The sequence below is a fragment of the Psammomys obesus genome, unplaced genomic scaffold (genome assembly GCF_907164565.1).
Source record: "Psammomys obesus unplaced genomic scaffold, mPsaObe1.curated_primary_1811, whole genome shotgun sequence".
NCBI classification, from domain to species: domain Eukaryota; kingdom Metazoa; phylum Chordata; class Mammalia; order Rodentia; family Muridae; genus Psammomys; species Psammomys obesus.
The window spans coordinates 17,901,284-17,928,955 of record NW_026592548.1 but is presented as its reverse complement, the minus strand read 5'-3'; the positions used below and the strand labels follow the sequence as shown (position 1 = coordinate 17,928,955).

The window sequence follows — 27,672 nt, the reverse complement described above, 5'->3', positions numbered from 1 at the left end:
TAGATGAAAAGTGCACTAGGACCACAATGTGCTACCACTGCACAGCCACCAAGTGGGGAAAGGCAAACAATGAAGGTATGATGTGATTCCCTGGGGTTAATACATGCAAATACAGAACGGTATGGCATTGTCTACTGATGCTGTACCCATGTCGTTGCAGTGGCCAATTCTGATGGACACACTCAGGAGAAACATGTACATAATGGAATAGAGGTTCAGACAAGTGTTGGGGGTTGGTCTAGTGCTATGTACTCAAGTGCTGATTTCAGTGCCTTGAGATCTGGTTACCGCCCTGCCATGGGCATTGTTATTAATGCTGAACTAGCTCCTGTACCATGTGATGAAAATGTGCGTTCCCCAATTATTCCTGATTGGCTGGTTAAAAGGCATACTCATGGCCAGGGCAGAAGGAGGTAGGTGTGGCTAAGGTTCAAGGGCTTTGGGAACAGAAGGATCATGGGAGAGGGTCTAGGACAGCCAAGGCTATACAGAGAAAAACCTGTCTCAGAAAAAAAAAAAAGAGGATAATAATCATAAAAAATAAAATAAAAATCTGAGTTCATTTCATACAACTACCATTAAAATAAATTCCTCATTATTAAGGTTCTAGTGTTTCCTTGGCAATCTTGGGCTGTTCTATAATCTAGTGTCTCTTTCTTGTTTTTCATTACTCTAATACCCCGGAACTGTCCACTTTGCCCAAGGCAGTAAATCACATTAGGGCACTGACTGTGTCTAATGAGTCTTCACCCTCTCCTGTACATCTCACAGAGTGCTAGCACCTGGTACATGTGCTCAGGAAACACCCACAAGTGTTGTGTCCACTGTTCTAAAACCTGCAGGTGCCTCTCTCTACAGGGAACTCTGTGGTCCCTACAGCTGTGCAGTGGGGCTTACTACAGAGTTCATTTTGTATCCTGCAGCTTAGCAAAAAAGCATTCCACACCCCATATTCACAAACCCAGGAGTTAGAAAAAAATTCCTAAAGCCTGATATAAAACAAACTGTGCCAACTGGACTTCAGCCCATTCAAGAAAAACACATGATTTCTTGACACCCAGGCTGTTTCCAAGAAGCTGAGCCTGTCGCTTTCACTTTCAGTCTTGTGCCCGTAATAACAACAGGTCCGGGTTGCCCTGAATTGACACCAGAAAACATTTCTGTACAAAATGAAGTAGAGGAAAACCTGAGGCTTTCTTTTATTGGGCGACTGTGTAGACTTCAAATTCAGGGAGGGCGAATGGACGGGCAAACATGCATAGGAAGTTTCCAATCATGTTGGTGAAACAGTCACATAGAAACCCACCTTGAATGTCTGCCAACACTGTCCACTGTACTGTTGACGGAATCCCAGATGGAGCAGCTGTCTGGACATGGTGGCCTGATGAACTGTGAAGAGCACACTAGGGCCTGGAAGGATAGCTCAGTGGCTAAGAGCAGGGCTTTCTGATCTTACAAAGGACCAGCGTTTGTATCTCAGCAACCATGCAGAGCAGCTCACCCTTCACAACTTCGGACCCAGGGGAGCCTACGCCCTCCTCTGTCTTCTGCGGGCACCTTCAAACAGGTGGTAGACAGACACTTAAACGTGAGCAAATAAGATAAAATCTCACACCTTCAGGCTATATTTCCTTTCCTAGGAAGTGCAGACAATAGCACATAAAGAAGAAAAACCTAACAAAACCTGTGAAGATTTAGTCAACTGTCGTTTACCAGACAGTAATCACATATAGACATTGCTGGGTTTTGAAGTCACTGCCTTTAAAGTGTGGTTCCTGGGGACACCTCACAGGATGACAACTAAGAAAGTGAACATCTGGGACACAAGGCTATAGGAAGGTGGAAAATCTTCACTGTAAACCACGCCTTATACCTGGGCCCACGTGAAACATCTGCCTACACAACTCCATCAACCTTGACGGAACAGGATAACTGGGCTGCAATTCTGGTTTCTCAGCTGGGACAAGGCTGAGAAACTTTACTCTGGAGGATGGGACTCTTTCCCCTTCTCACATCCCCATTCTCTCTGTGCCTTCCTATCCAGCTGTTCAATCTGACCTCAAACTCGTATTCGCCTGTCTTTAGGTGTCGCCATTTCTACTGTGAGTCCATTTCAGTTCTGACACCTTCCCCGTGGGGCTCTGCCAATTTTGAAGATTCTGTAGATCTGCCATCCTGTGGTTCGGTTGTAGTTGTCACTTACGTTGCCTGAATGAGGTCCCTATTTTGTATGAGGTCCACATGGTCAATACCAAAAAGAGACAAACTTAGGGAAGTGAAAGGGGTATAAGGAGGGGATCTTAGGCTGAGGTTAGCAGAGTCTACTCTTAATCTTTTTCAAATTATTGAGTATCTGGAGCTCTATAGTTCGTGATGGATGAATAGACCTCATTCATCTCCTTCCTGTCAGAGTTTGACGCCTGTCAGCTCTCGCCTTTTGTTGACAAAGAGTATGGCAGAAGCTTCTATCTTCATCTCTGAAAATATGTTTCAACCCTGGTCTCCTGTGTGGCCTGTTAAATACAGGGGCTTTATGAAAGTTGGGGAAAGGAATGATAGGCGAAGAGAGAAGGCAAGAGGGAGGAAGGCTGGGCAGCAAACTTCCGTTTGTATCGCCTAACACAGATGAACAGGAAGATGAGGCACGGTTCATATTTGTACTGGCTCACTTTCTGCTTCCAGGTTTAGTGAATTAAACAGGGTCTCTTTCTACCTGCTTTCTAGGTGGGAGTGATGGCAGAGGGTTGGTGTGCTACCCCTTTTTGTAACAGAATGTCCACAGGAAACAGTTAAAAAGCTTTATTAGGATGCTTCAAAGCAGAATCAACAGAGGTTTGGAAATTTATTAAAGAGCTAGTTGTTTTTATTACACACAGTGCTATCTCAGGATGGCTAGTGTTTAATTCTTTCAATTACAGAGTGACAATGCCTGAAATGAAAAGGCCACAGTGCATTCAGTCATTTGTGCTGAAATGATGATTGACATAATATAATTAGGACCATGTATAAACCTAAAAATTTTTACCATTCGTGAATTGAAGATCCTAAAAAGAAGCCAAATCGAACCTTCCTACAAATGCTGGTGACTGGCCAGGACTTCACTGATTAGCAACAGTTTGGGGATAGTAAGGGGCACACCTAGTTACAAACTACCTTGCCCCTCTTTAAATAGCCATTATTGCTTACTGTTCATTTCTCTGCGTGACCTAACACCCTGTGACAATGAAGTACATCCTTTTGGATTATACAAACAAGCCTCTGACTTCCACCAACCCAAAATCTAAGTCTGTCCTCTGGTAGAGTGTGAGGTCTGTAGCAGGGATTTCCCCGTTTGCTGTAACCTGTTCACCTAATGTTTCCAGAAATGTTTTTGGAAAAGGTCTTGATTTATGGCTTTCTTTGTTCTGTTACTGTGGGAACTCCATGAAATTGTTGCCACATTGGAACATGGAATGTGGGGGAGCCTAAATCTGTTCCCTAACCATGGTCATTACCTGTGCCAGGCTGGGCTTTTGATGCAACTGTCTCATCCCCTCACGGGTTTACTAGCTTAGTCTTGGATGGGACCATTTCCCTGATGTGTCATCTGCACCTATTTTATGGAGAGTAGACATTTGGCCATATCTTCCTAGAAAAATTCACAAACACAACAGTCATCTGTATGGGCACCAAAAGAACCAAAGAGAGGAGTGATTGCATGATCCCTGTGGTGGGTGTTGAGACAAGCAGCCGGGAGCTTATCTGTGTCAGATTCTAGGCTCAACCTTGACATGGCTTTTTCTCTACAAGGTATGGATACTGTACCTTCTGCTGCAGTGTGCTCGCATGCTTCCTGAAAGGATGAGACATCAGCCAAGAACAAGCCATGTGAGAGTCAGAGTGACCCTGAGGGAAATCCCAGCCCAGCTCTCTTCCTCTATCTGCTGTGCAGTGGCATGCCTCTTCGATGGGTTGGGTGCATCCCATAAGTTTCGGGGTGCTCTTAGAAGTACGTGGTCTAGAGACATTGCAACTGCTGAGGGTACCACACAGGACATGGGTTTGTAAGCAAGTTCTGGCAGTATTTGCTTGGTGCTCTGATGAGTTGTAAGACAACCACGCTTTAGCTGTCTTCACAAAAATAACTTGAGGTATTAGTTTGGAGGAAAGACAAGTTGATGCTATCTGCCCTCGCTGGCCCATGATTTGGCAAGAAAAGTTGGGGAGGGGGATGGAGGATTGGTTAGAGCTTTGACTTAGTGTTTCTTAAGCGGACCAAATGTAAAGGAAAGGAATACAAGTCAGATCTGTGATAAACAGCCCTTCCTGGGATCCAAAACTGTGGAACCCAAGGCAGGAACTGAGTGAGGCATGAGGATGAAGAGACTGAAGCAAAATAACAGTAGAAGATAGTCCACAAGTCTGACCTTTAACAGAGAGGAAGAAAAAAAAAATCCATGATTCAGCATGTAGACTGGGCTTGTTTATGATGGCTATGATAATAAGGAAATAGTTTGCATCTGAACTGTGAACTAGGGAAGAATCCCAAACAAAAAGAGAAAAAGATTCTCATTTTTTGACTCCTGGGACAGTGTGGTGGGCAGAACAAGTTTGACTGTGTGGAAGCAGGTCAAACTACATATAACCAACAAATATAACCACCCATCCCTTCTTACAACTAAGCTTGAATGGGCCAGGACAATTCGAGGGAAATCATTTCCTGAGGAACTGGCTCATAGGAGCCACTAGGAATACTAGGCCAACACTGCCTGGGGGCCCAGTGAACAGCAGGGACTGAAAGATGATGAAAGAAGGGCAGACATTACTGAGGTACCAGGAAAGAAGGAGGCAATGTGTGGTGTCCAGCTCACGGAGCCAGAGGGACTGTGTTCACAGAAGAGTCAGCTGCTAGTTGGTTCAGCAGGAACCTTAGCACAATCAAGGGGCTTTAGTGCGTTCTCTCTTCTTCAAGGAGCAATTAAGAAAAGAAGAAAGAGCACGGAGACAAATACCTTAACATACCTTAACATTCTCATACAACCGGATTCAGGGATTGAGACAGGACTAAGCTTACCCTCTTAGTCAGTTTGGTGTTTTATTAAAAAAAAAAAAAAAAAAAGAAAAGAAAAGAAAAATGTCTAAGGCTGGACACTTTATGCAGAAAGGAGATTCATTTATTCATTTAGCTGACGGTACTGGAAGCTAGAAATCCAAGCCTGGGTAGGTAGTTCCGTGTGTACATTACAACACGGCCCAGGCCATCATGGAAGGAAGGCCCACACTGAAGGAGAGAAGGGTCTCATGGCGAAACAGGGAAAAGAGAATCAAATGTCCTTTAGAAATCACACTCAGAAAGGAGACTTCCCATAAGAAACACAAAACACAGCCCCAAATTGATTCATCCTGCAGAGCTTATCAGCCTCCCATACGGCCAAACCTCTTGAAGCTCCCTGCCTTCCAATCACTACACGGAGGCCAACCTCACAGTATATGACCTAGGGAATCACACTCTCACCACATCCAAGATAGCACTGTCTCCATTCACGGCTGTAGTCAGGAAGGGCTGCCGTCAGCATGGAACTGAGAAGCTGTGAGAAATTAACCTGTCAATGACATCATTCACTGTTTCCATAGTTACTCACCCAGTAAATACAGGGGCAGTATTGTGAGGGGTTCAAGGCACAGCATGGGAGTTGAGACAGCCTCAGTGAAGATCACATAGAAGCTAAAATTTGATGACTGCTGATGTCTACATCTGCCTTTACTTCTGTGAATTCATAGGGCAATGATTGTTATGACATTTGAGATATGCAGTCCATGAAAAGACATCAGTATTGAACCTGAGACACCTGTATGAAAAAGGGCCCCATCACCTCACTGCACAGAGCCTAAGAGCTAGGCAACAGGTACCAGAAAGTGGGAAGACATGCTGTTCCCCAACTTACTGCACATCCACAAGTATATGCAATTTCATTGGTAGTCTGACATTTTCAGAGATTAGACTCTGCCATTTGTTCTGTATCACATGGACGTCTGTTCTTGTTTGTTTGTTTGTTTGTTTGTTTGTTTGTTTTGGTTGGCTGTGTTCCGTTCTATCCTGGGTCTCTGGGCTATACAACCTTTGGTTCCCACCCATCGACACAGTGTCAGACTTGGGCTCCCCTCTCCTTGTGTGGTTTTTAAACAACAAACAGATTCAAGTACTCTTAGAACCAAATATTGAAGGTTCTGGATTAGAAGTCCCGATGAATCCTTCCCCCAACAGAGTTCATTAAGCTTTTACCCCATTGTTGATTCATTTCCATGATCAAATGGTTTCAGTTTCTCAGACCTTTAACAATACTGCGAAGGCGCTTTTCAACACTGGCTCACTTGGGGAAAGGCATTAAGTCCGCCAGGATCGCAGGAGGAAATAAAAGACAAGTGGCAGAGTCACCCCATTGAGCAGCAAGAGCAGGTAGGAAGGGGTACTTGTTTTCCTCGGGTTCCTGCTAGGTCTGGGGAGTTCCTTCTGGACACGTGGGGCCAGAAGCCTGGACAGGAATGAAAGGGCACTTTTGAGAGTTAATTCATTTTCTTTAGAGCTACCATGACTAGAAAAGTCCACTCCACCTGGGCGTGATGGCACACACTCCTGTGATCCCAGCCCTCTGGAAGGCAGCTGGAGGCAGATCTCTGTGAGTTCGAGGCCAGCATGGTCTACTGAGCATGTGCTGGGGCACAGCCGCAGATGAACACGGGGTTTTGGGCTAGAGATCAGCAGACATGTGGCTGAAACAGGGAAGGACTCGCTTTGGGACTGTCGCACTTCTACGAAAAATGCTGCCTGCCTGGGGCTGAATCTCATGAGAAACAAAATGAGATGCAGGATGAATAGCCACCTCCTTGGTGAAGGAGAGAGAGGAAACACTGTGTTGATGTAAAAGCACAAAGAAATGAGAGATAAGGTCGGTTGTAGAGCTGCATATGAATGAGCAATGCCCCAGGATCACAACCTTAGCTAACCTCACACATCATTTCCAACTTGGCAACTTTCCTCAAGTTTTTATAGCAATAGAACAAAAAGAGTCATTAATCAAGTTTTTTTTTTTTAAATACATTGGTGAGAACAAAGAGCAAGCAGATTATGACAACATGAGGGAGTTCACTACTGGCCTTCTGCTGTTATCTGATGATACTCTTAGTCTTTGGGGTGCTGAGGGCTAGGGGGTCTCTGTGTATTCCAGAAAGTATTTTAATTGACAGCACCAGAGGTTAAGTCAAGCACTGAGATGGTAATGAATGGCCCTGGAAGCAGCTAAAGACAGTCTAGGAAAATTTGACTCAGCCTCTGCAACATTCTAGCACTCCACATTCACACAAATTCTAATCACTCAGCCTTATAGGTTCATTGACACTGAACCTCAGTTGAGGCTGTTTTCAGGGAACCTCCATCACAGCTGAAACAGAGTGAAAGATGAAGGGCAGAGCAGTGGCCACCACACATCTGACTTGGCTGGCAAGTGATTTCCTCCCTCAGTTGGAAGATTGCCTCATTCCCCATGCCCACTTACTTCCCCTGCATGATTTGGCCCCCATAGTGCAGTGATGGGCTTTCTCCAGAAGATTCTCCTACAGACAAGACTCAAGACAGAGTAGGCTTACCTGGTTCCCCCGACGCCAGGCCGGCAGGTAATTGTTCCAGCCTCTGGACCCAGAATCCCAGCGCAGGCACCATCCTCACTCAGCACACTCTTACGTATTAACTTTCATCTGCCTGGTCAGCTGCTAGCCTCTGCGCCTAGTTGTTTCTTTTCCTCCTTGCATTTCTCCTTCGTCTCCTCCACCAAAAAGAAAGCAAAGCAGAGCTTCACAACTCTACCTTCTGAGTGAAAATTAAGTGTGAAATTAAGAATTAAGAGTGAAAGCGTAAGATTCTAGTTAATCTTATCTCTCTATATATAGCCAGGAGGCAAGCCTGCACAATGGCCTCACAGGTCAACATGGGAGGCCCTGTGTGCCTCACTGAAAATGTGAAAGGGCAACTGATAGCCAGCCAGGAAGCCCTGAGGATCCTGGTTGCCCTAAAGCACTCGGTGGCCGTGGCCGTGGCGGCGGCGGCGGCGGCAGCAGTGGGATTGTGGGCCTCTATCACAGAGGCAAACCCTGCTTGATGAACAAGCTGGCTGGGAAGAAAACAGGTCAGTGCCACCAACAAGGCCATCCTAGGTCCCCCATCTGTACTCACATCATCTGCTTCCCACAGAAGAGTGTGAAGAATTTAATCTTCCCCTCACGGTTGGATATTGGGATCCTGTTTCTTGTTCTTGTCGCTCTGTCTGTTTGCTTCCATTTTTGAGACAAGGTCATGACATGGCCTGAGCAGGCATTTAGCTCAGTATGTAGACCCTGAGCTCATGATCCTCTTGCCTTGGACTCCTGACTGCTGATTACAAACCTGCACCACCACATCTGTCTCCTAATTTCCCTTTTAAAACCACATATGGCTTATTTCCTAGATGAAGAAAGGAAGTAATAAAGATAATTTAAATGTTAAATAGCTTTAAGGCATTGAAAAATGTTCATGTAGGAACAATGGGTCATTAATGCTTAAAAATTCTACCTGCAGTATAGATAGTCTTTTTTATTATCATAAATTATCTAAGATTTATCTTTATAGTTGTTTTTAAGTATCTGTATCTGTGTGGGGCTCTAAAGAAATGTATGCATCTGTGCATTTCTTTCACCCATCACTAGAACTAGCTCATTGTCCATCCAATTCCTTTATTCCACTTGCAAGATCTAGGTATTTGACTTTCTTAGGAATATCACATAAGTGGACTCACACAAAGTATGGAGTTTTTCATTACTGGTTCTTTCACTTAGCATGATACCATCAAGGGTTTGTTGTCAATATTGCCTTTGATAGGTCAGAGTAACTGAGGCAGTAAGCATAGAGTTGGTGACAGACCCAGAAGCTGATAGCTCTCAGAGAGAAACTTTTAACTCTTTAACTCTTTAAAAGACAGTGCCGATGGCACCTGGTTTGACTGCCACTGGTAGCAGCCACCAGGGAGAGATCAGAACTCATTGCATCTGTATTATGCTGCCACTGGTGATAGTCAGTGGGCTGCTGATGATGGCAAGAAACACACACACACACACACACACATACACACACACATACACACACACACACTCAGCGGATGAAGCAAAGACAGGCTCCAACACACTTCAGCAAGTTTACAAAGACAGACAGACACATATTTAGTGGATGGAGCAAAGCTCCAGCTCCAACAACCAACGACAGTTATACATGTACACATAGACACACATCACATCCATCCATATGTGCACATACAGGTGGGGGATGGAGTAAACTCTACAGACTCCAACAACTTCTGTTTTTTCTCTAGCTATTTTTATACTCTCTGAAACAAAGCTCTCTATGAAAGGAGAAAAATTACCTCATAACCATAAAACAATCATCACCAAAACAGATAATTCATTATACGAGAGGGAGTTACAGAAGGATTATCGTTTACATGTTTTTCTTTAAAATTCATACCTAACTAAACACTCTTAATCTATCTCTTCATTCCATGGGTTCATTGTAAGTTCAAGGCAGCAATTTATGTCATAGGTTAACAAGGTTTAAACAGGACAAGCCTGTAGTAGCAAGTTTGTTTTGTTTTTGTTTTCCTGGTCACATTCTAAATTTTACCAAGAAATAGATAATCTATCTTAGTCTTAATTTTAAAGTGATGTATAGTTAAATTGGCTAATTATCTATTCTCTGTCCATTGGTTAATGACCTATTCTCCATTCATGGTGTATACTGAGACCTGTGATCTCATCTCAGGGCCTAACCTAGAGTGAATGTTTTTCCTTGATCGTAAGTCTGCCCCAAGCCTACTTCTCTTCCTAGTGCAATTTATATGCTTATGGCACATGAAGGCTCACAGAACTCCTTTTGCAGTTTTTGCTCCTATGCAGGGGGATTTAATATAACTTGAATCAATTCAGAAATTCTATAAAATCATTATCAGGAATTATGAAACCAACAATTCATCTAGCAACATCGATCTGCAGAAAATTTGCCCAACAAAATAGGTTAATAGCCACAGAGAAATCACAGCAGACTCTAGGCAGTTTATCTGGTGTCTTAGGATTTTACTACTATGAAGAGACACCAAGACCATGGCAACTCTTATAAGAAAAACATTTAATTGGGGCTGGCTTCCAGTTTTAGAAGTTTAGTTCATTATCACCCTGCTGGGAAACATAACAGCATGCAGGCCGACATGGTCCTGGAGAAGGAGCTGAGAGTTCTTCATCTTGATCCCCAGCCAACAGAAGGAGACTGTGTACCACACTGGATATGGCTTGAGCATAGGAGACCTCAAAGCCCGACCCCCCGACCTCATGGTGACTCACTTCTTCCAACAAGGCCACACCCACTCCATCAAGGCCACACTTCCTAATAGTGCCATTCTCTATGGTCCAAGCATTCAAAGGCATGAATCTATTGGGGGTGGAGAGGGAGGCATTTCTATTCAAACCACCACAGCTGGACATCTTTAATTCCAGCATTATGGGTGGAAGAGGCACCCAGATATCTGAATTCAAGGCAGCTTGGCCTCCACAGCAAGTTCCAGGTCAGCCAAGACTACCTTTTGAGATCCTGTTTCAAAAAGGGGTCGGGGGAGAAGGGCAGGTGGGAAGGAGGGAGAAAAAGAGAGCCTTTGTATTAAAGAGCATAAAAACCTAAGACAGAATTAAACATTTGAGGTCACCCACTTCATCCAAAATGTGTCTGTCTGTCTAACTGACTGTACATATTGTAGATATATATTTATCTGTATGTCTACATATATGTGGAGGAATGATGTCTTTGGGAATGCCTTTGTTTTGTTTGTTGATTGTGTGTGTGCATGTGTGTGTGAGGTCTGTAAAAATCTGCCTGCTTTGTCTGCCGGCTGTGTATGTTCTTCTGTGCTTGTAGGTTTAGTAAGTTTAGTAAGTGATAAACAATCCAGAGCATCTTATCGGCCTTCTTAATTAGGACTCTAGTTCCCAGCAAGCCACTGTTCGCTGCTAAGCCATTAAGTTAAAGGGGCCACCCAGCTTAACTTATTAAGACCCTCTGCTGTTAAACAATAAAAGTTTTTAGCCAGAGAGCTTTTTTGGTAGCAGAGAAATCAGAAGGCCTAGATAGCTCAATTGATGAAGCTTCAGCTCCTGAGTCTGAAAGTTCAGTGTTCAATTCCCTGCCACCTCTCTCTTCCTTTAAAGGAATACCAGCAGCCTCTGGGAGTTAAACTGTATATAGAGTTACATTGTATGTATAGATTTAAACTATATATAAAGGCAGCCCCAAGTAGCAAGGTTACCACCTTGGAAGTTTAAGAGTTAAAGTTTCTATAGGGAGCTGCAAGGCTACCAGGCTGGAAGTTTAAGAGTTAAAGTACACACAGAAACAGCTCATGACAGTGCGACCCATCTTGGTTCACCCTGTGTGCTGGAACTGGTCTCTAGCAAAAATCTACAGCAACTAGAAAAAAAGTGAAATAGTTAGCTGCAACACATGAAATGTCGATGTTAAAAAGTACTCTAAAAACAGAGACTGGCAGAACTTAGGATCCACAAATCTCAGAATACCCTAGCACACAAGTCTTCCTTGCACCCAGTCTCTGTGAAGGTGGCTCAGACCTCTTTTCTTTAGCTAGTCCTCACTGGGGTGGTGGCACTGGAGTAACAAAGGTGCATGGCCCACACTGGCTAAGTCCCTGTGGACACCAACATAGGTCTACCAATATGTATCACCCTTTGGTCCCAACAGAAAGGAAAGAAATGTGGCCCAAAGTTCACAATGTCAAACACTTAACCAACACAGGGAATTCATATACATTCCCCATGCCCTTACCACTGTAGAGGAAGGCGCAGAAGAGGCGAGTCCCTAAAAGGAATGACCGATACACTCTCCCACATCTCATCACAGAGACCTTCCCGGCTTAGGGCAGAAACAGTCTCCCTAGGAATTTGGGTAAGATCACAGGCAACCACAGTTGCCTAAGCGACAGGGATTATTTATTCAGAAATCTTTGTTGAACACCAACAAGAATTGGAAAGTAAGAGCTAGATAGATAGGTGCTCAGTAGCACTGGCTGTTCTTCCAGGAGACCTAGGTTTGAGTCCCAGCACCGGCAGCAGCTCACCGCCATCCCTAACTCCAGTTCCAGGGGATCTGATGTCTCCTTCAGACCTGCATGGGCGCCAGGCAGATACATGGTACACATAGGTACATGCAGGCAAAACACTCTTGCACATTAAAAAAAGTTAATTATTGTTTAATCACTTTTCAAAGAATTGGGAAGTAGGTAACTGTCTTGTGAATAAAGATAATAAACCAATATTCACAGAAAACAAAATGGCCTAGGAGGAGAGGAGAGGCTCTTTCTGACTTAGGAGGGAGTGGCACCGGTGCAGTATGTTGTCACATGAATGTCTTAAACATACCCCTGACCACGCAAGCAGTACAGAAAAAGGAGCGAGAAGAAAAGAAGCCAAAGAAGGAGGCAAGAGATAGGAGTGAAATCCTACTGAATCTGTCCAAACACATCTTTACTGATGTTTCTCCAACTCAGCAGCATTACCTGATTCAAAAGTGAAGTTGAGACAGCAACGTGCGCCATCTAGTGGCTCTCACTTTCAGTACCTCTGAGTGTTAACATTTGCTGTGCGTATTCCTCTGGAACATAAGATCCAGCCGACATGATCTTTTCTTTCTTTCTTCCTTTCTTCCTTTCTTCCTTCCTTCCTTTCTTTCTTTCTTTCTTTCTTTCTTTCTTTCTTTCTTTCTTTCTTTCTTCCTTCCTTCCTTCCTTCCTTCCTTTCTTTCATTCTTTCTTTTTTCCTTCTTTCTTTCTTTTTTCTCTTTCTTTCCTTCCTTCCTTTCTTTCTGCCTTTCTTTCCTTCTTTTCTTCCTTCTTTCAGAAGTGGTAGAAATAATTTTTATTTTTTATATTAGTTCATTTACTTTTATTAGTTTATTTATTTATGTTAGTTTATTTACAGTTTATTTACTTTGTATCCCAGCTATAGCCTCCTCCCTCATTCCCTCCCAATCTCACCCTCCCTCCCTCACCTCCTCCCTGCTCCTTTCTAAGTCCACTGACAGGGGAGGACCTCCTCCCCTTCCATCTGACCCTAGTTTATCAGGTGTCTTCAGGACTGGCTGCAGTGTCCTCCTCTGTGGCCTAGCAAGGCTGCTCCGCCCTCAGGGTGGGGGGTGGGGGTAGGTCATAGAGCCAGCCACTGAGTTCAAGTCAGAGACAGTCCCTGTGACCTGGTCTTTTCGATTTTGTTGTTGGTGTTGCTGCTCACCCCTGCACGATCAAAGCCCGAGGGGCTTCCTACCACATAGTAATTGCTACATGTGGAGCTTTAACCATGAGCACTGTGTCATCCAAACTGCATTTCTGATGCTTCTCCCTCAGTGTTTACGGCGGGATTACTGCACATCACAAGAGCACTTCAGGAGTTTGATCTTGTTCCTGCTTTACTTTACACAAAGTGTTTGGTCATCATTTAAGAACCCAGAAAGCCTGAGTTGACTTATAGTACTAACATTGCCTCAGGGACCAAGTGTGCAAGTAGCCTGAAACCTGACTCTGAAGCCTTAGCAATCCCAGAAGGACTTTGCCCGGCATGACAGACGAAGGGAGCAAGAAGAAATCCTGCATGGACAGTCTCCAGGGCTGAGAACCTGCAGCGTGTTGGAGAACATCCCTTAAAAGTTTATGAGCATCTTGACGGATGTGGACCACGAGTTCAGGGCAAAGTCACAGACAGAAGGAAGTGGACAGCTCCTCACAGAGCAGGCCCCCAGGTTCTCACTCAGCAGATGCTCGCCTGCGTTCACACTTCCGGATGCCTGGCAGGGAGCTGTACAGGGACTCCGTGCCTGCAAGGCTATGCTTCACTTTCCCCGAGGGCAGTTTTGATTATTACAGTTGACACACACACTCACATTTCGATCACTCTTCCTACCATAATGTTGCAAAGTCAAAATTCATTCTTTTTTGAAAAAAAAAAAAAAATGAAGATGATTGACTAGTTTAAATAGCAAATGCTAGCAGCTAAATTGTACAATCCGGAGAAAGTAAATGTGGGTGAACATAGGAAGATACAGAGCAACTTTTCTGTGGGTAAATGCACAATTTCTGTTAAGGCCTTATAAACCATGCCAAAAATCACTATTATGGCCCAGCTAGGAAGCAATGCTTTCAAATTGCAAGCTGGACAAGGAGTTGGACGCCTATATCGCTTGGGACTTTGGAGGCTGAGGCACAAGGGTTTCTGAGATTTGGGGAGCAACTTGAGCTAAATAATGAAAACAGTCAAGGGTTGCACGGTGAGATCCTATCTCAAAGGAAAAAAACACACACACACACACTTCAACTTATAGATTCTATATTGTGCTCCAAGAGGGCTGCAGCCATAAAAATTACATTCAAACTAGTAAGGAAACCACAACTCAAAGAAACAATGAAGGCAGCATTTCATCATGTGGCCAGTCTAGATATCCGAAACTAGGAACCCGGTGTTCCTAACACATATCGTGCTTTGAAATAACAAACTAGCAGTTTACTGTAATGGTTGTTCGTGAAAGACAGAAAGGAGGAAAAAGAAAAAAAAGCAACCGAGCAGCCACTTAACGTTAAAAACCTTCAGAACAAACGATGGTCTGATGGTATTTCCCAGTCCAACCACAGCAATATCAACAGAACGGCAACTGCAGACAAAGCCATTCTGAGATCGTCGGGAGTTTTAGGTCCAAAGGGGGAAACTCCAAGAACCCCCAAAATGGGCAAGCCCACCGACTTGGTTCAAAAATGAAGTCTTGGCTCAGATCAAGCTGGCCTGTAGGACTACTAGCAGAGGGACAAAAGCTCACTGTCATCACTCCTCCGGGAGCTGTGAAACGCCATCTGCCAGGAAGAGCCACTCGCCAATTGAGATACATAGTGCATTCAAAAGCCACGGGACCTCAAGTTTAGGGAGAAGGGGAGGGGGTTTGAGGTTGGCCTCTTATGCCAAAACACAGAAGCGGCTCATCGTGCCAAGGACGGGGCATCCAACCAACGCCTGCTTTCGGTCTTCACTCTAGGTATGGTGGCAGCAGCGCTCAGACACCCTCACGCCCTCCACCACCTCGACTTCTTTAAAGGCAAGAAGAAGAATATCTAACCCCCAAGCTAGGCTCTTAACAGAACCTCACTTTTCTCCACCACCGCCGCTCCTCCACCCCAAAGCAGTCCCTCCGCGCTCTTCCCTTCCCCCAGTCGGGGTTTCCTCCGCAGTTACTAGGTGTCTTTCTGCTTCTGTCTCTCCTCCGCGCATTGGGTCCGCCATCACTTCACAGCTCAGAAGGAAAGATTCCTTCTCTCGCTCCATCAGAGGAGACAAACAGACACCTACAAGCCCTTCAGCACACCACACAGGCCGGCCCCTGGCGCATCCTCCAAAGTCTCTCGAGCTAGCTCGGAATCCACGCAGCCGAGATTTACCCACCCCAAACAGTCTCATACACCCATTTCAGCCAGGATTCGCTACCAAAGCCGTGGCCCGTCCCCTTGGTTGCTTTGCTCATCACACTGCGCCCCGGGATTGGAGAACTCCGCAGCCAATCCGTACCCTTAGCCCTGATGTCGGAGCCAATCCTCGGCCAGGGTCAATCACCGCCCCCGCCCCGCCTCCTCCGCCCTCCACGAGGGTCACTGCTGCACCCTGCGTCTGGAAGCCAGAGCGCCTTTCACCCGGGACCCGCCCCCGCGCCACCTTGCGACATCCGGGCCGAGGCCAGGGGCGCATTCGAACCGGGAGGACCAGGTAAGCTGGCGCGGGACGGGACCCGGAGCGAAAGGGAGGTGGGCTGTCTGGAGAAACGGTCCTACGCGGCTATCCGTCGGACCTTGGGGTTCCCAGACTGTCTTTGGAGAAAAGGGCTCCAAGATACCCGGACCCCAGTACGCCCTTGGCCTTTTGCTCTCGACTGTGTAATTGGAGATAACTTAAAACGCGTTCTTGCAAGGGCAACACTGACTTCAGTTCATCCGCGATAGAATTTTAGGTTTGTTTTATTTAGAGGCAGTTTCTCGTTCTCGAGGTAGTTATGCAGCAGAGGTCTATCTTGAGTTTTTTAATCCTCCTGCCTCCACCGACACAGGTGTGCACCACCGCCGCTGTTTTTATTCGGTGCCAGGGTTGGAATCTCGAAAGTTCAAGGTTGAAAAGGGAAACTCTGGCAAGCTGAAAGACAAAGCAGTCGTATCAGCGGCGAGCGAAGGCCCTGCATTCCTGCAGCTTCCTGAGCCTCCAGCTACTGTTCGGCCCAACCGTCATTGCACATTCCACCCGCGGGCCTCAGCGCCACCTAAGGGATAGGTGACTGGGGAAAACTGCTCCCTGTCGCAGCCTGTAACTCTGCTAAAGTTTTGCCTGTGTGCTGTGTCCCACTTCCTGCATCAGGCGGCTCTTGTGAGAAATTGACGGTTACAAGAATCCCACTCTCATCCAGCACTAAAGCTGTTTTTGAATGGCTCCTCTTCACACCTATGCTGATAAGCTTTGACTGATTTTTTTTTTTTTCATGCTTCTTGTCTTCACGTGGCCTTGACCGCCTCTCTGTGCTCTTCCAAGCTGCAACCTTGTTCACCTCCCTCTGTTGCATTCTCGAAGCGGAATAGCCCGTATGGCAGTGCTGAGAGCAGACACGGACCTGTTCATTAGCACTAGCCCTTTGGGGGTTGTCTCTGATTAACTTGAGCTTGCAGCTAATCTGACCCCCATATCTCTCTCTCTCTCTCTCTCTCTCTCTCTCTCTCTCTCTCAATTCTGGACTTTCTCAAGCTACTAACACTCGGACTATCCTTTCTGTATGTTTACCTCATATGGTTTGTAACTTGCTAGTTTGAATTGTAAACTAAAAAATGGTAACCATTTTTAAACTGGGTTTTTTAATACTTTGCTTACTTTTTTCCTTTCTTTTTTAATTTTATTTTTATTAATTACAGTTTATTCACTTTGTATCCCAGCTGTAGCCCCCTCTCCCACTCCCTCCCAACCCCACCCTCCTTCCCTTTTCTTCTCCTATGCCCCTCCCCCAGTCCAATGATTGGGGAGGTCCTCCTCCCCTTCCATCTGACCCTAGTCTATCAGGTCTTATCAGGACTGGCTTCATTGTCCTCCTCTGTGGACTGGTAAGGCTGCTTCCCCCTCAGGGGGAGGTGATCAAGGAGCAGGCCAATCAGTTCATGTCAGAGACAGTCCCTTCCAGATTTGCATTTTTCCTTCAATAATTCACCAGCCTTGAATCTGTAGGTTGCCAACAGTCTTCCTTCCGAGTCAGTCTAATCTAGAGATGATAAAATGACAGTTTGATATTTCTGTTGATCATATGTATCTGAATATAGATTTTATATACCCTGTGCCATGATTAGATTGGCTGGGTCATCCTCATTAATGTTTTTCTGTTTTCTTCACAGACCTTTGTGCTTAGAAAAAAAAACAAAAGCCAGCTACCTATTTTTCTTCCAGGTTCTTGACATCTGTATCCATTTGTTTATTTTATTGGTGAATATTAACATACACTGTTAATTGTGTTTATTTGAAAAGCAAAAGCCATCCGGGGGTCATGGCATAAGCCTGTAATCCCACTTAGGCAGTGGAGGCCAGAGGATCAGGAGTTCAAGGTCATCCTCAGCTACAAACTGAGTTTGAAGACAGCCTGGGCCACATGAGACCTTTTTTCAAAAATAAACAGGAAAGCTAGCTTGCTTCTCAGGCTCAAAATCTGAGGCTGAATACAGTGGGTTTGCCTCTTGGTGATTGAAAAGCCAATAAGCCAACTTAACAATAAAAAGTCTATTTCTAGCAAGTTGGCAACCCACTATATTTAATTCTCAAGACAGTGCTTCCCAAATCAAAAATCAAAGGGGCTACATATGCCTCAGGCAGCTACTTGAGAGGCCAAGGGTGGAGCCAAGGCTAGCCTGACGCTACATAAGTAGTTGGAGACAGTTTAGTTTGACCATGTTTCAAATTAAGAACTGAGAATGTAGCTAAGAGTTCTGGAGAGCTTCGCCTAACTGTGCATGGCCCTAGGTCTGAAGGGACAGGGGAGCACACAGACTGGGCCTTTATAGTAGAAGCATTGGCATTTGCCCTAGGCAAGACTTGTCACAAGTGCAAATCCATTCTCAAGTCCCAATGTGTGCTCAGGAAATGCTTCACCCAGTGAGCCATCATCCCACCCTTCCTGGTCAAAGATTTGATCGGTGCAAAGAAGAAACCCTATCTACTGGTGTAACTGTCTCATACACTTGGGAACAGTCTCAGAACAAAAGCTAGGGAATGAGGAGTTCTGTTTGCTGGGATTTCTCCCAATCCTAAGTAGCAGAACAGTTATGAAGTTTCATTGCCCGTATCTCCCTGCTTTTCTGAGACGAAATGGTTTCCCTGCAGGTACAGAATCCATTCCCAATGTGTTCTTCTTGTGTAACTGGGGACTATTGGATGATTTTTTTTTTTAGGAAAGGCCCATCTTCCAGGATAACCTAAGCTTCATAGCTTCTCGTTGTTTGTCAAGGGCCTACTAGAATCCCCCGTTTCCAAACTACCTGTTTGAAAAAGCCAGGTGTGGTGGCACATTCCTGCAATTCCAGCACTTTGGAAGTCAAGGCAAGGGGATCAGGAGTTCAGTACTAGCCTTTGCTACTTAGGAACTTGAAGGCTAGACTGGACCACATTAGACCCTTTAGAGACTTAGGGGATGGGTGTTCTGATACTCCGGCCTCACACTCTGGAGTAGCTAGGATTGCAGGTGCTTCTCTCTGGGCTCAACCTAAAAATTGTCTTTTCACTACTAGTGACCTTTACCCAGATGACCACATTGTTCTGAAATTTGACAACTTTATAAAAAGATCAACTTCTAGAAGTTATCTTTTTATTTTCTGAAATTTCTTGCTCATGATGAAATCAAAGAGTCTGTTTATTGTTGTTGTTGCTGTCATCATCGTCATCATCATCATCATCATCATCATCATCAAGACCTGGTCTCACTATGTAGATCAGGCTGGGCTTGAATTCACAGAGATCTACCTGCCTCTGCCTCTGCCTCTGCCTCTGGAGTGCTGGGACTAAAGGGACACCACCACCATACTTGGCCTAAAAGTTTTATAATTTAATTTAGAATATCTTCACAAATCTCCAGTTTAATCAATCTCATTAAAACATTGATGGATCTGAGGAAATTTCTCAAAAGAACACCTAAGAATAGCAGAGCACCATGAGGGAAATGCAACGCCATAGGGAAGCTATGGACATATTCAAAGAGGGAATTCAAGAGGAGGTGGCTTTGGGGTTTTTCTTTTGTTTTAAGGTACTGTGATTAAGCACTGGACGTTCCCTGTGCTAGACAAGCTCTCTATCACTGAGTAGTATCCCAGTCACTCAGTATTTTGAGACATTCTTGCTATGAAGCCCCGGCTAGCCACAAACATATGCTTCTCCTGCCGTACTCTTAGGACGACAAGCATATGACACCATGTTCAGCATACAAGGGTGTAAAGAAATTTTAATTCAGAACATGGCTGCCCTGGCAAGAGATCACATCCAAAGACCTTCTAGGTCTGCGTGATCCAGCTGGAATACAGACACAGGCAAGCAGATCTCTGAGTTCAAGGCCAGTCTGCTTTAGAGCAAGTTTCAGGTAAAGGAAAGCTTAGGTCCAAGTATGGTGGTACATGCATTTAATCCCAGCACTCAGGAGACAAGAGACTTAGACCTCTGAGTTCTAGTCAGTTCTATTCAGGCAGTTCAGTTGAGTTAGTGAGTTGAGAGGCAGTGCAGTGAAGTTGACTTTGTGGCTGCTCAGTTCATGGAATTCAGAAGCACTTTTACCAGGAGAGTTTTACGAAGCAGGTTAAAAAGAGAACAAGCTAGACACAGGTAAAGACAGAAGGAACCAGAGAATGAGAAGGAGCCAGAATATTAGAGCAGATTAGTTTGAGGCCAGGCAGAGCAACTCAATCAGAAGCTGAAAGAAGCCAGTTTGAATCAGTCAGCTAGGAGAGGGGTTTGAGCCAGAACAGCTGAACTAAACCAGCCAGCTAGAGTTTAGAAGAACTGGGAAGTGTGAGCTTGTTCAGTAGTAAGTCTCAGAGGCTGAAAGTATTCTAGGCCTAGATTAGAGTGTACAGAGGCTAGAAGCTTCCAGGACTAGGCTTAGGTTAGCAGAGGGAGGCAGTAGGCCTCTAAAACGACCTTAAAACGGAGTAACAGTTATGTTTACACATGAGGAAGTGTAATCCTTTTCAACACCAAAAGGATTACATAAGAGATTTTGAAACACTTGCCCTTTGCCTTATGGTTTGTAACAAGATGCCTTGGTCCCAGGTTGTGTATAAAATTGTGGTGGCCTCTGTGCTAGCCTGTGGTACTGACAGATTTATATATTTGGTTTTGTTCTGGTTAACACAAGAACATAAGTGACTTCATTTTTATTTTAATCACTTGCATATTTCCTTTACAATGGTGATTTTTTTGGGGGGAGGGAGGCTCGGGGGTTGTTGTTGGTTTTGGTTTGCTTTGGATTTTTGAGACAGGGTTTCTCCATGGAAGCCTGGCTATCCTGGAACTCTCTCTGTAGACCAGGCTGGCCTCCTCAAACTCAGAGAGATCCACTTGTCTCTGCTTCCTGAGTGCTGGGATTAAAGATGTGCACCACCACCACCACTCAGCTTACAGTGTATTTCTTTCTATCTGTCTATCTATCTATCTATCTATCTATCTATCTATCTATCTATCTATCTATCCATCCACCCATCTATCTGTTTATCTATTTGAGCCCTGCTTAGTTGATGTCTGTGGCTCTGTTCTGTTGTTCTCAACCCCTCCAGCTCTTATAGCTCTTCTCCTCTTCCTCAGGGTTCCTTGAGATCCTAAAAGGGGGGGGGGAGTCCCACTGGACAGCTCCAATTTGGACTTTCTCTGCCTAATGTTTGGGCATGGATCTCTTTTTATAAGATAAAGAATAGCACTAGAATGATTCCAGAAGTGACTAATATCGAATAGAAAAAGAATCCAATAGGAAAGGAGGGTGGGAAGAAAGCTAGCCTAGTTGCAAAAATGTGTTCCAGGCTCCAAGATGGCTCAGTAGGGAGAGATGCTTGCTGCCAAGCTTGACAGCCTGAGTTGGATCTCTGGAAGTTACACAGTTAAAGGAGAGAACTGAGTTCCCACAAGTTGTCCTCTGAGACACACACAATAAATAAATGCAATTTTAAAAACTTCCAGTGTGATCATATTTATAGAAGCTTGTGTTCTCAGCCACCCACAGGCGTCTGGTAGTGATGTAACTGGCACACATTGACTCCTTTTTCAATGTCTCTTTTCTCTAGCATGTTTTTGGCCCAGAGGAGACTCTCCTCCCTCTGCTGCAGAGCAAAGCCTGTAAAGACAATTTATTCTCCAAAAGCCCCCGGCCTCTCCACTTCTGCCGTAGGTATTGCCCATTGCAAACAGACACATTATCGTTGTGCATGTCTTCTCCTGTTGGTTAAAAAAAAGAGATGCAATTTCCCTGGGACTCTTAGTAAGTATTTTAGTGGAGTGAGTGATGCTGTGATGTGGGCTCCTGGAGTCTCATCACCAGCTAGAATGTTCATTCTTGGAGCAACTGCTTGCTTGTCTGCGACTCATTGTTGGCCACTCTCTCTCTCTCTCTCTCCCTGTTTTTTAAGTTTCTTTTTAATTTTTAAATTATTTATTTATTTTTTTAATTATTACAATTTATTCACTTTGTATCCCAGCTATAGCCTCCTCCCTCATCCCCTCCCAATTCCACTCCCGATCCCTCTTCTCCTCCTGTACACCTCTCCCTTTTCTGTGTTCATTAAAACACTCAGCTTGAATATGAGTTTCTGTATGTTGCAGATGAGAAAGTGGGACCCCACGGGTGGGTACCATACTCACTATGCCCAGATCTGCCATGCTGAAGTATGCAACCTTTTTGTTTAGTAAAGGCTACCGCTGTGACTAAAAGTACAAAGTGCAGGTTGATGACCTCTGGTTCATCTAATTGGTAGTTCTCAACCTGTGGGTGGCAACCCCTTTGGAGTCGAATGCCCCTTTTACCAGGGTCACAAATCAGATTTCCTGCATATCAGTTCTTTACATTATGATTTGTAACAGTAGCAAAATTACAGTTATGAAGTAGCAAAAGAAATAATTTTCATGCTTGGGGTCACCACAACATGAGAAGATGTATTAAAGGGGTCACAGCGTTAGGAAGGTAGAGAACCACTGATCTCATGTAACTGATTGTGAAGCGGATGAGCTGTGGAAAAGCAAACAAACCCAGAATGTGAGCCAGACTACAGGATGGAGAGCTGAGCCAGCTTCGGCTGTCAGTGAATGGCATTGGAAGTGGGTGGGAGGCAGCCTTGAGGGGGCTTACCCTGGCATGACCCATTGTGGGGGTCCCTGCAAGCTCTCCTGCCAGTAGAGAAATGAAGCCGAGAGGCAACCGCTTAGTCAGCCCCTCAGGCTGGTTCAAACGTCGGGAGTTTGACAGTTATCTCAACAAAGCTTAAGGGATGACTGTATCAAACTCGCTCGCAAGGGCTATGTCTTCTGCAAAGTGCTTGTGACCTCTTCCACGAGAATGGATTCTGTTGACTGAATCAGTGCTCAGGATAAGGGGATCGGATGAGGGCTGGCTCCAGAAGAGCAAAAGATCACCATGTTATTAAACAGTATCCACTCAAGCCTTCCAGGTGAACGGGTATCAGTTTTGTCCATTGAAGAAAAAGGCCTGAGTGTTTAACAGTTCTGGTTTCTCTAGGGCTATATGTAAGCATGTGGACCTCATGCCATTTACGACCCATGACCTTTGAATGGCAACACTTCAATTAGGAACTTGACCCAGTCCACCCCAAAATTTTTGAGTGACAAAAATCACAAAGTCTTAGTCTGAAGACCTTAATTGCTGTCTTTCTTCTAGACACTTTATTCCATGGAGTAAGTGTTTCAGGGGCCTAGGAAAAACAGCTGGCCTCCCAGCTGAAAGGGAGTCAGAAGGACAGAAAAATGAGTGCTATATCAGATAAGCATCGGGCCGCTTCGGCTTCTCCCTGCGAATGGATTAAGACAGAAGGAAGCTCGTGGCTATTTGGTACAGTTTGTTTAGAAAGGTTGGCTATTAAGCTCTACTCCTGGTTGTTGCCTGTGTGGTCAGCTAATCAGTGGTGTGAGTAGTCCATTTTGATGCTTAGCCTGCTCTGCTACAGAGCTTAATGCAGAACATACCTGCCCACCTGTCGTCCGTGTAACCATACAGAAACTAAAGAGGAACTTAGTGTGGACTAGCTGTAAGTTGATGCCAAAAAATTATTATGGTAAAGACAATTGCAGTTGTTTTCCAAAACTATACATCAAAGGTAGGAGTATGATGAGATAAAGGTCCAGGGTTTACTTTGAAATCACTCAGAGCTTAATGATGAGAGAGACAAGATTATGGCACTGTTGAATTCATACTTGAATGTGAGTTTGATATTAGGCTGGGCTTTCTCTAGTTATCGTTTTCGTAAGTCAGAACTGGTAAAATATTAGGAGCTTTGTTGTTCATCCATCCTCACTCTTATCTCTCAGCCCTTCTACGTAGATTTTGAAAGTTCAAGAAATATGATCGACTTTTAAATATTACGAATTCTACCTCATGAGCATCTTAAATTTCTCTTTTTTCATACACAGAGGGCGATTGAATCATCATCACCCAATGTGATCATATGAAACTATAATTCTAAAAGGTGTGAGCTGGGTGTAGTGGCGCTTGCCTTTAATTCTTGCACTTGGGAGGCAGAGACAGGTGGACCTCTGTGAGTTCAAGGCCTGCCTGGTCTACATAGAAAGTTCCAAGACTGTAGGAGAGCTCCATAGAGAAAAGCATTTGCAAGTGATTCTCATCTACATCTGGGGCAGGAGACACCGGTGGTGCATTATTCAAGCCTGAAGATTACTTGAAATACGATTCACCCACCCCCACCCCCAAGCAATGGGGGTACTGAGTTATGTGTTGACTCCAGGTTTAATTTTTAACAGCTGCCATTTGAAGTCTGACCAGGTCACAGGGCATTTCTGCCATTCACCACACGAGGTTGGGTGGAGGAGCCTGGGAAGGCCACTCAGCCTTGAGAGCACTTGCTACTCTTGCAGAGGACTAGGAATTCAGCTCCCAGGACAGACCACTCACAACTCCCGTGACCCAGCAGGGATCTTTCGGCCTTTCTAACCTGCACAGGCATCTGCATGGTGGGTGGTGTTTGGAAAGCATCAGTGAGATGGTTAGGGCTGTTTACTATAAGGTATTTATAATCAGTAGAAATCAGGAAGATAGAGGACAGCAATACTTCTAGCCTGCCCAACCCTGAGGCAAGAGAATCACTTCAGTCTAGGAATTCAGGGATTATTGAATCATTTCTGGATTGACAACAGAGGGATGCCAAGGAAAGATGGAGGGAGGAATAAGAAAATGGTTTGTCCTGAGCCAAATAGGAGTGATGGATGTCCCCAGAGTATAGATTCAAGCTGCCCTGAATGACTTGCTCCCTCAGGAGAGAGGCAGTGTGGACTTTTATAGCTGTTAATCAATATATTTATACAACATATTGTTGATCGTCAGTTAGGCAGGCTACATCAAGATGGGAAAACAACGCAGCCATTTTTGTTATCCATGGAATTCAGGTGCTGTCTCGTTGTTAGCTTCAGGGTTGGTAGAGAATGGGGGTGCTCAGGTTAGGAGTGTAGTCTAAAAGTTATCTGATAGTAAGTGGGTGTTAGGTGAGACAGAGAAGTTAACGTCACTGGGGTTACAGGTGTGAATCACCGCCTACCACAGCAGTCGGTGTTATACCTGTGTCGCTCCAGAGCATGCCAGGCTCTGTTACAAGTATGTAGAACCACACACCCTGCCAGGCTGTGTCAGAAGCATGTATCACTGCTCCCCACTTGGTTCTTTGATACTGGAGATGAGACCTAGGGCCCCATTCTTGCTGGGGAAGCCCTGCACAGCTTAGCTCTATCCCCAGCTACCATGAGTTCAAAGAAGCCAAGTAGCATAAATTTATGTGAAATAATGAATTGGATGCAAGGAAAGGCTGGTTGCCTTTTCCGCAGGTTGAAGTTCCGGAAGTTCCACAGCCAGAGTTCCAGAAACTGACTTCCATGCCGCTTCGTTTGCCTTCCATTGAAGAAGGCCCACCAGCGCTCACACTCCCGCCCTCCTAGGGTCAGTTCTGTGTGGCTGTGCTGAGGCCAGTGCCGGGATTCCTGATGACAGAAGGTTTTCCTCTAGCACACCATCTCCCAGAGACTCAAGACCCCATAGTGCTCAATCATTCAGTCAGCGGATGTTGAACATACTACATTCAAAAATAATTATTTTCACTCGTTGGCTGGCTAGCTCTGCTTGGTTTGGCTTGTCAGAGTTTCATGTACGAGCTGATCTAGAACCTGCTAGCTAGGTAGCTGGGGCTGGCTCCGAACTGATCCTCTGAACTGGCCTCCACCTCTCAAGTTCTGGCATTAGAGGTATGATCATCCTATGCTTCATTATACCTGCCTGTCTTGTTTGTTGTTTGAGGCAGGGCCGTATATGTAGCACAGGGTGGGAGGAAACTTGGTATGTAGACCCTGCTGACCTCAAATTTGTGTTGCGCCATCATCTTCAGCCTCCAGCTCTGTAGGATTACAGGGATGAGCCACCAAGCCCAGTTTAGAAATAATTCTATGTAAAATGGAGCAACGAAATATGTGTCGCCTCGAAGTTTCAGTTAAATACGAACAGGTTTGCATCTGGTGTGATTGCCTCATTCTTAAATCTTAATTCAGAAGTGGCTGGAGCATTCTACGTTTGTTCTGCCATCTAGTGGCCGAGAAAGTAATCCATCTGGTTTTCTGAGTATGTAGCAAGATCTCAACTCTGTGAGATAATTTTGTTAATCTCTGCTTCAGGAATCTTTTGTCCAGAGAGAGAAAGGAGCCATGATTCCAGAACACCATGACAACCTTTTCAAATCAGCTCTGTTTAGATACAACAAACCTCATCTTTAGGATGACAACTCAGTGATCGTTTGCTGGGGGAATGTACCGTGAAATCCCAGCCACAGGCAACCGTACAGCATTGCTGTCAGCCCTGAAACGTTCCTCATGTTCCTCTGTAGCGCACGCCATACTCCGTGGCTATGGAAACTGAACCCAGGGCCTTGTATGTGCTATGCAAACGCTCCTCCACTGAGCTGTAATCCTATGATTTGCTCTTGGTCATTAGGAGTAAGTTCGCTTTTTGTATTTCATATAAATAGGAATATGTCATATAGCCCTTTGCTTTTGTGTGTGTGTGTGTGTGTGTGTGTGTGTGTGTGTGTGTGTTTCATGATTTTAAGTGTAGCCTATCAGTGGCTTCTTCCTTATTGTTAGTGAGTACTAATTCAGTATGTGGATGTGGCATTATTTGATTTTCTTTTCCCCCGTTGATATGCCTTGAGGTTGTTTCTAGGTTTGGGTTTCTCTGAATAAACTTGTTCATTGTTCCTGTCCATTGATGTATTAAATATAGTTTTTTGTTCTCTTGTAAACACCTCACAAGGAGGTGTTTTTAAGTATATTTAAATTATGTGTAATTTTTATTTCACTACCAAACCATTGCCCAAACTGCCTGGATGCCTCTCTACTCCCACCAGGCTTGAACAGTGTCCTAGCTGCCCACATCTCTGTCAACAGCACTTGGTGTCTACAAACATCTTAATGGATTCGTTATGGTGTCTTGTGATTTTAATTTTCATTTCCCTGATGATTAGTGAGGCTTACTAGACTTTAGAGGCAGCTTTGAGGGCCTCAGTTTTTCAGTCCCTCTGTGATAGTGAATGGGGGGGTGACTATAGTCTCATGGGAAGGAAAGTAGAGTGGGTAGAAACAGACAGAACTTTGTCAAGGTCCCCTCTATTCCCTGTGAGCTGGAGAGAGGAGGAGGAGGAGGAGGAGGAGGAGGAGGAGGAGGAGGAGGAGGCTCACCTGCACTTCCTGTGGTAGGTGAGCCCTTCTTAATGCTAAGAGACGTGCAGATTTAGTCTGTGTCTCATGCCAATAAGAGATCTGTAGCTTTGGGTTGCCAGTGGCATCTGCTGTGCTATTAATGCTAAGAAGTGAAGCAGTCCAAAGTGTGTCGCTGTGGACATCAAAACCTCAAAATACGTACGAATAAGTAAAGTAAAAAAAAAAAAAAAAATACAACAAAACATGCCTGTGTGTGTGTGTGTGTGTGTGTGTGTGTGTGTGTGCGTGTGCGTGTGCGCGCGCACACAGACATTTTATACATCTTTGCCATTTCTACTTGGCCTTTCTTACTCTCCAGTAGTTGTGGGCGGTCACCTTGGCTCTTCTGGCTAAAGACTCAATGACTCAGCTGGGTGGGCATGGTTGCACACGCCTGTAATCCCAGCACTTGGGCAAGCAGAGGCAGATCTTTGTGAGTTCGAGACTAGCATGCTGTAAAAGTGAGTGTAGGACAACCAAGGCAACTCAGAGAAACTCTGTCTGGAAAAACAGAAAGAAAGAAAGAAAGAAAGAAAGAAAGAAAGAAAGAAAGAAAGA

The 27,672-nt window shown here is 44.8% G+C and overlaps 1 protein-coding gene across 7 annotated transcripts in view; it reads left to right on the top strand.

Annotated features, from left to right (window-relative positions):
• Positions 1–15,755: 15,755 nt before the first annotated feature.
• The window catches only part of Kyat3 (kynurenine aminotransferase 3), a 44,980-nt gene continuing 33,063 nt past the window's right edge, over positions 15,756–27,672 (top strand). The window contains exons 1-3 of one of the 7 annotated variants that reach the window (XM_055614322.1): positions 15,756–15,852; positions 16,190–16,407; positions 21,423–21,522. In XM_055614322.1, the coding sequence (XP_055470297.1) occupies positions 21,424–21,522 (99 nt within the window). In that variant the 5' untranslated portion in view covers positions 15,756–15,852; positions 16,190–16,407; position 21,423. The other 6 variants (XM_055614323.1, XM_055614325.1, XM_055614324.1 and 3 more) reach the window with 6 other exon arrangements.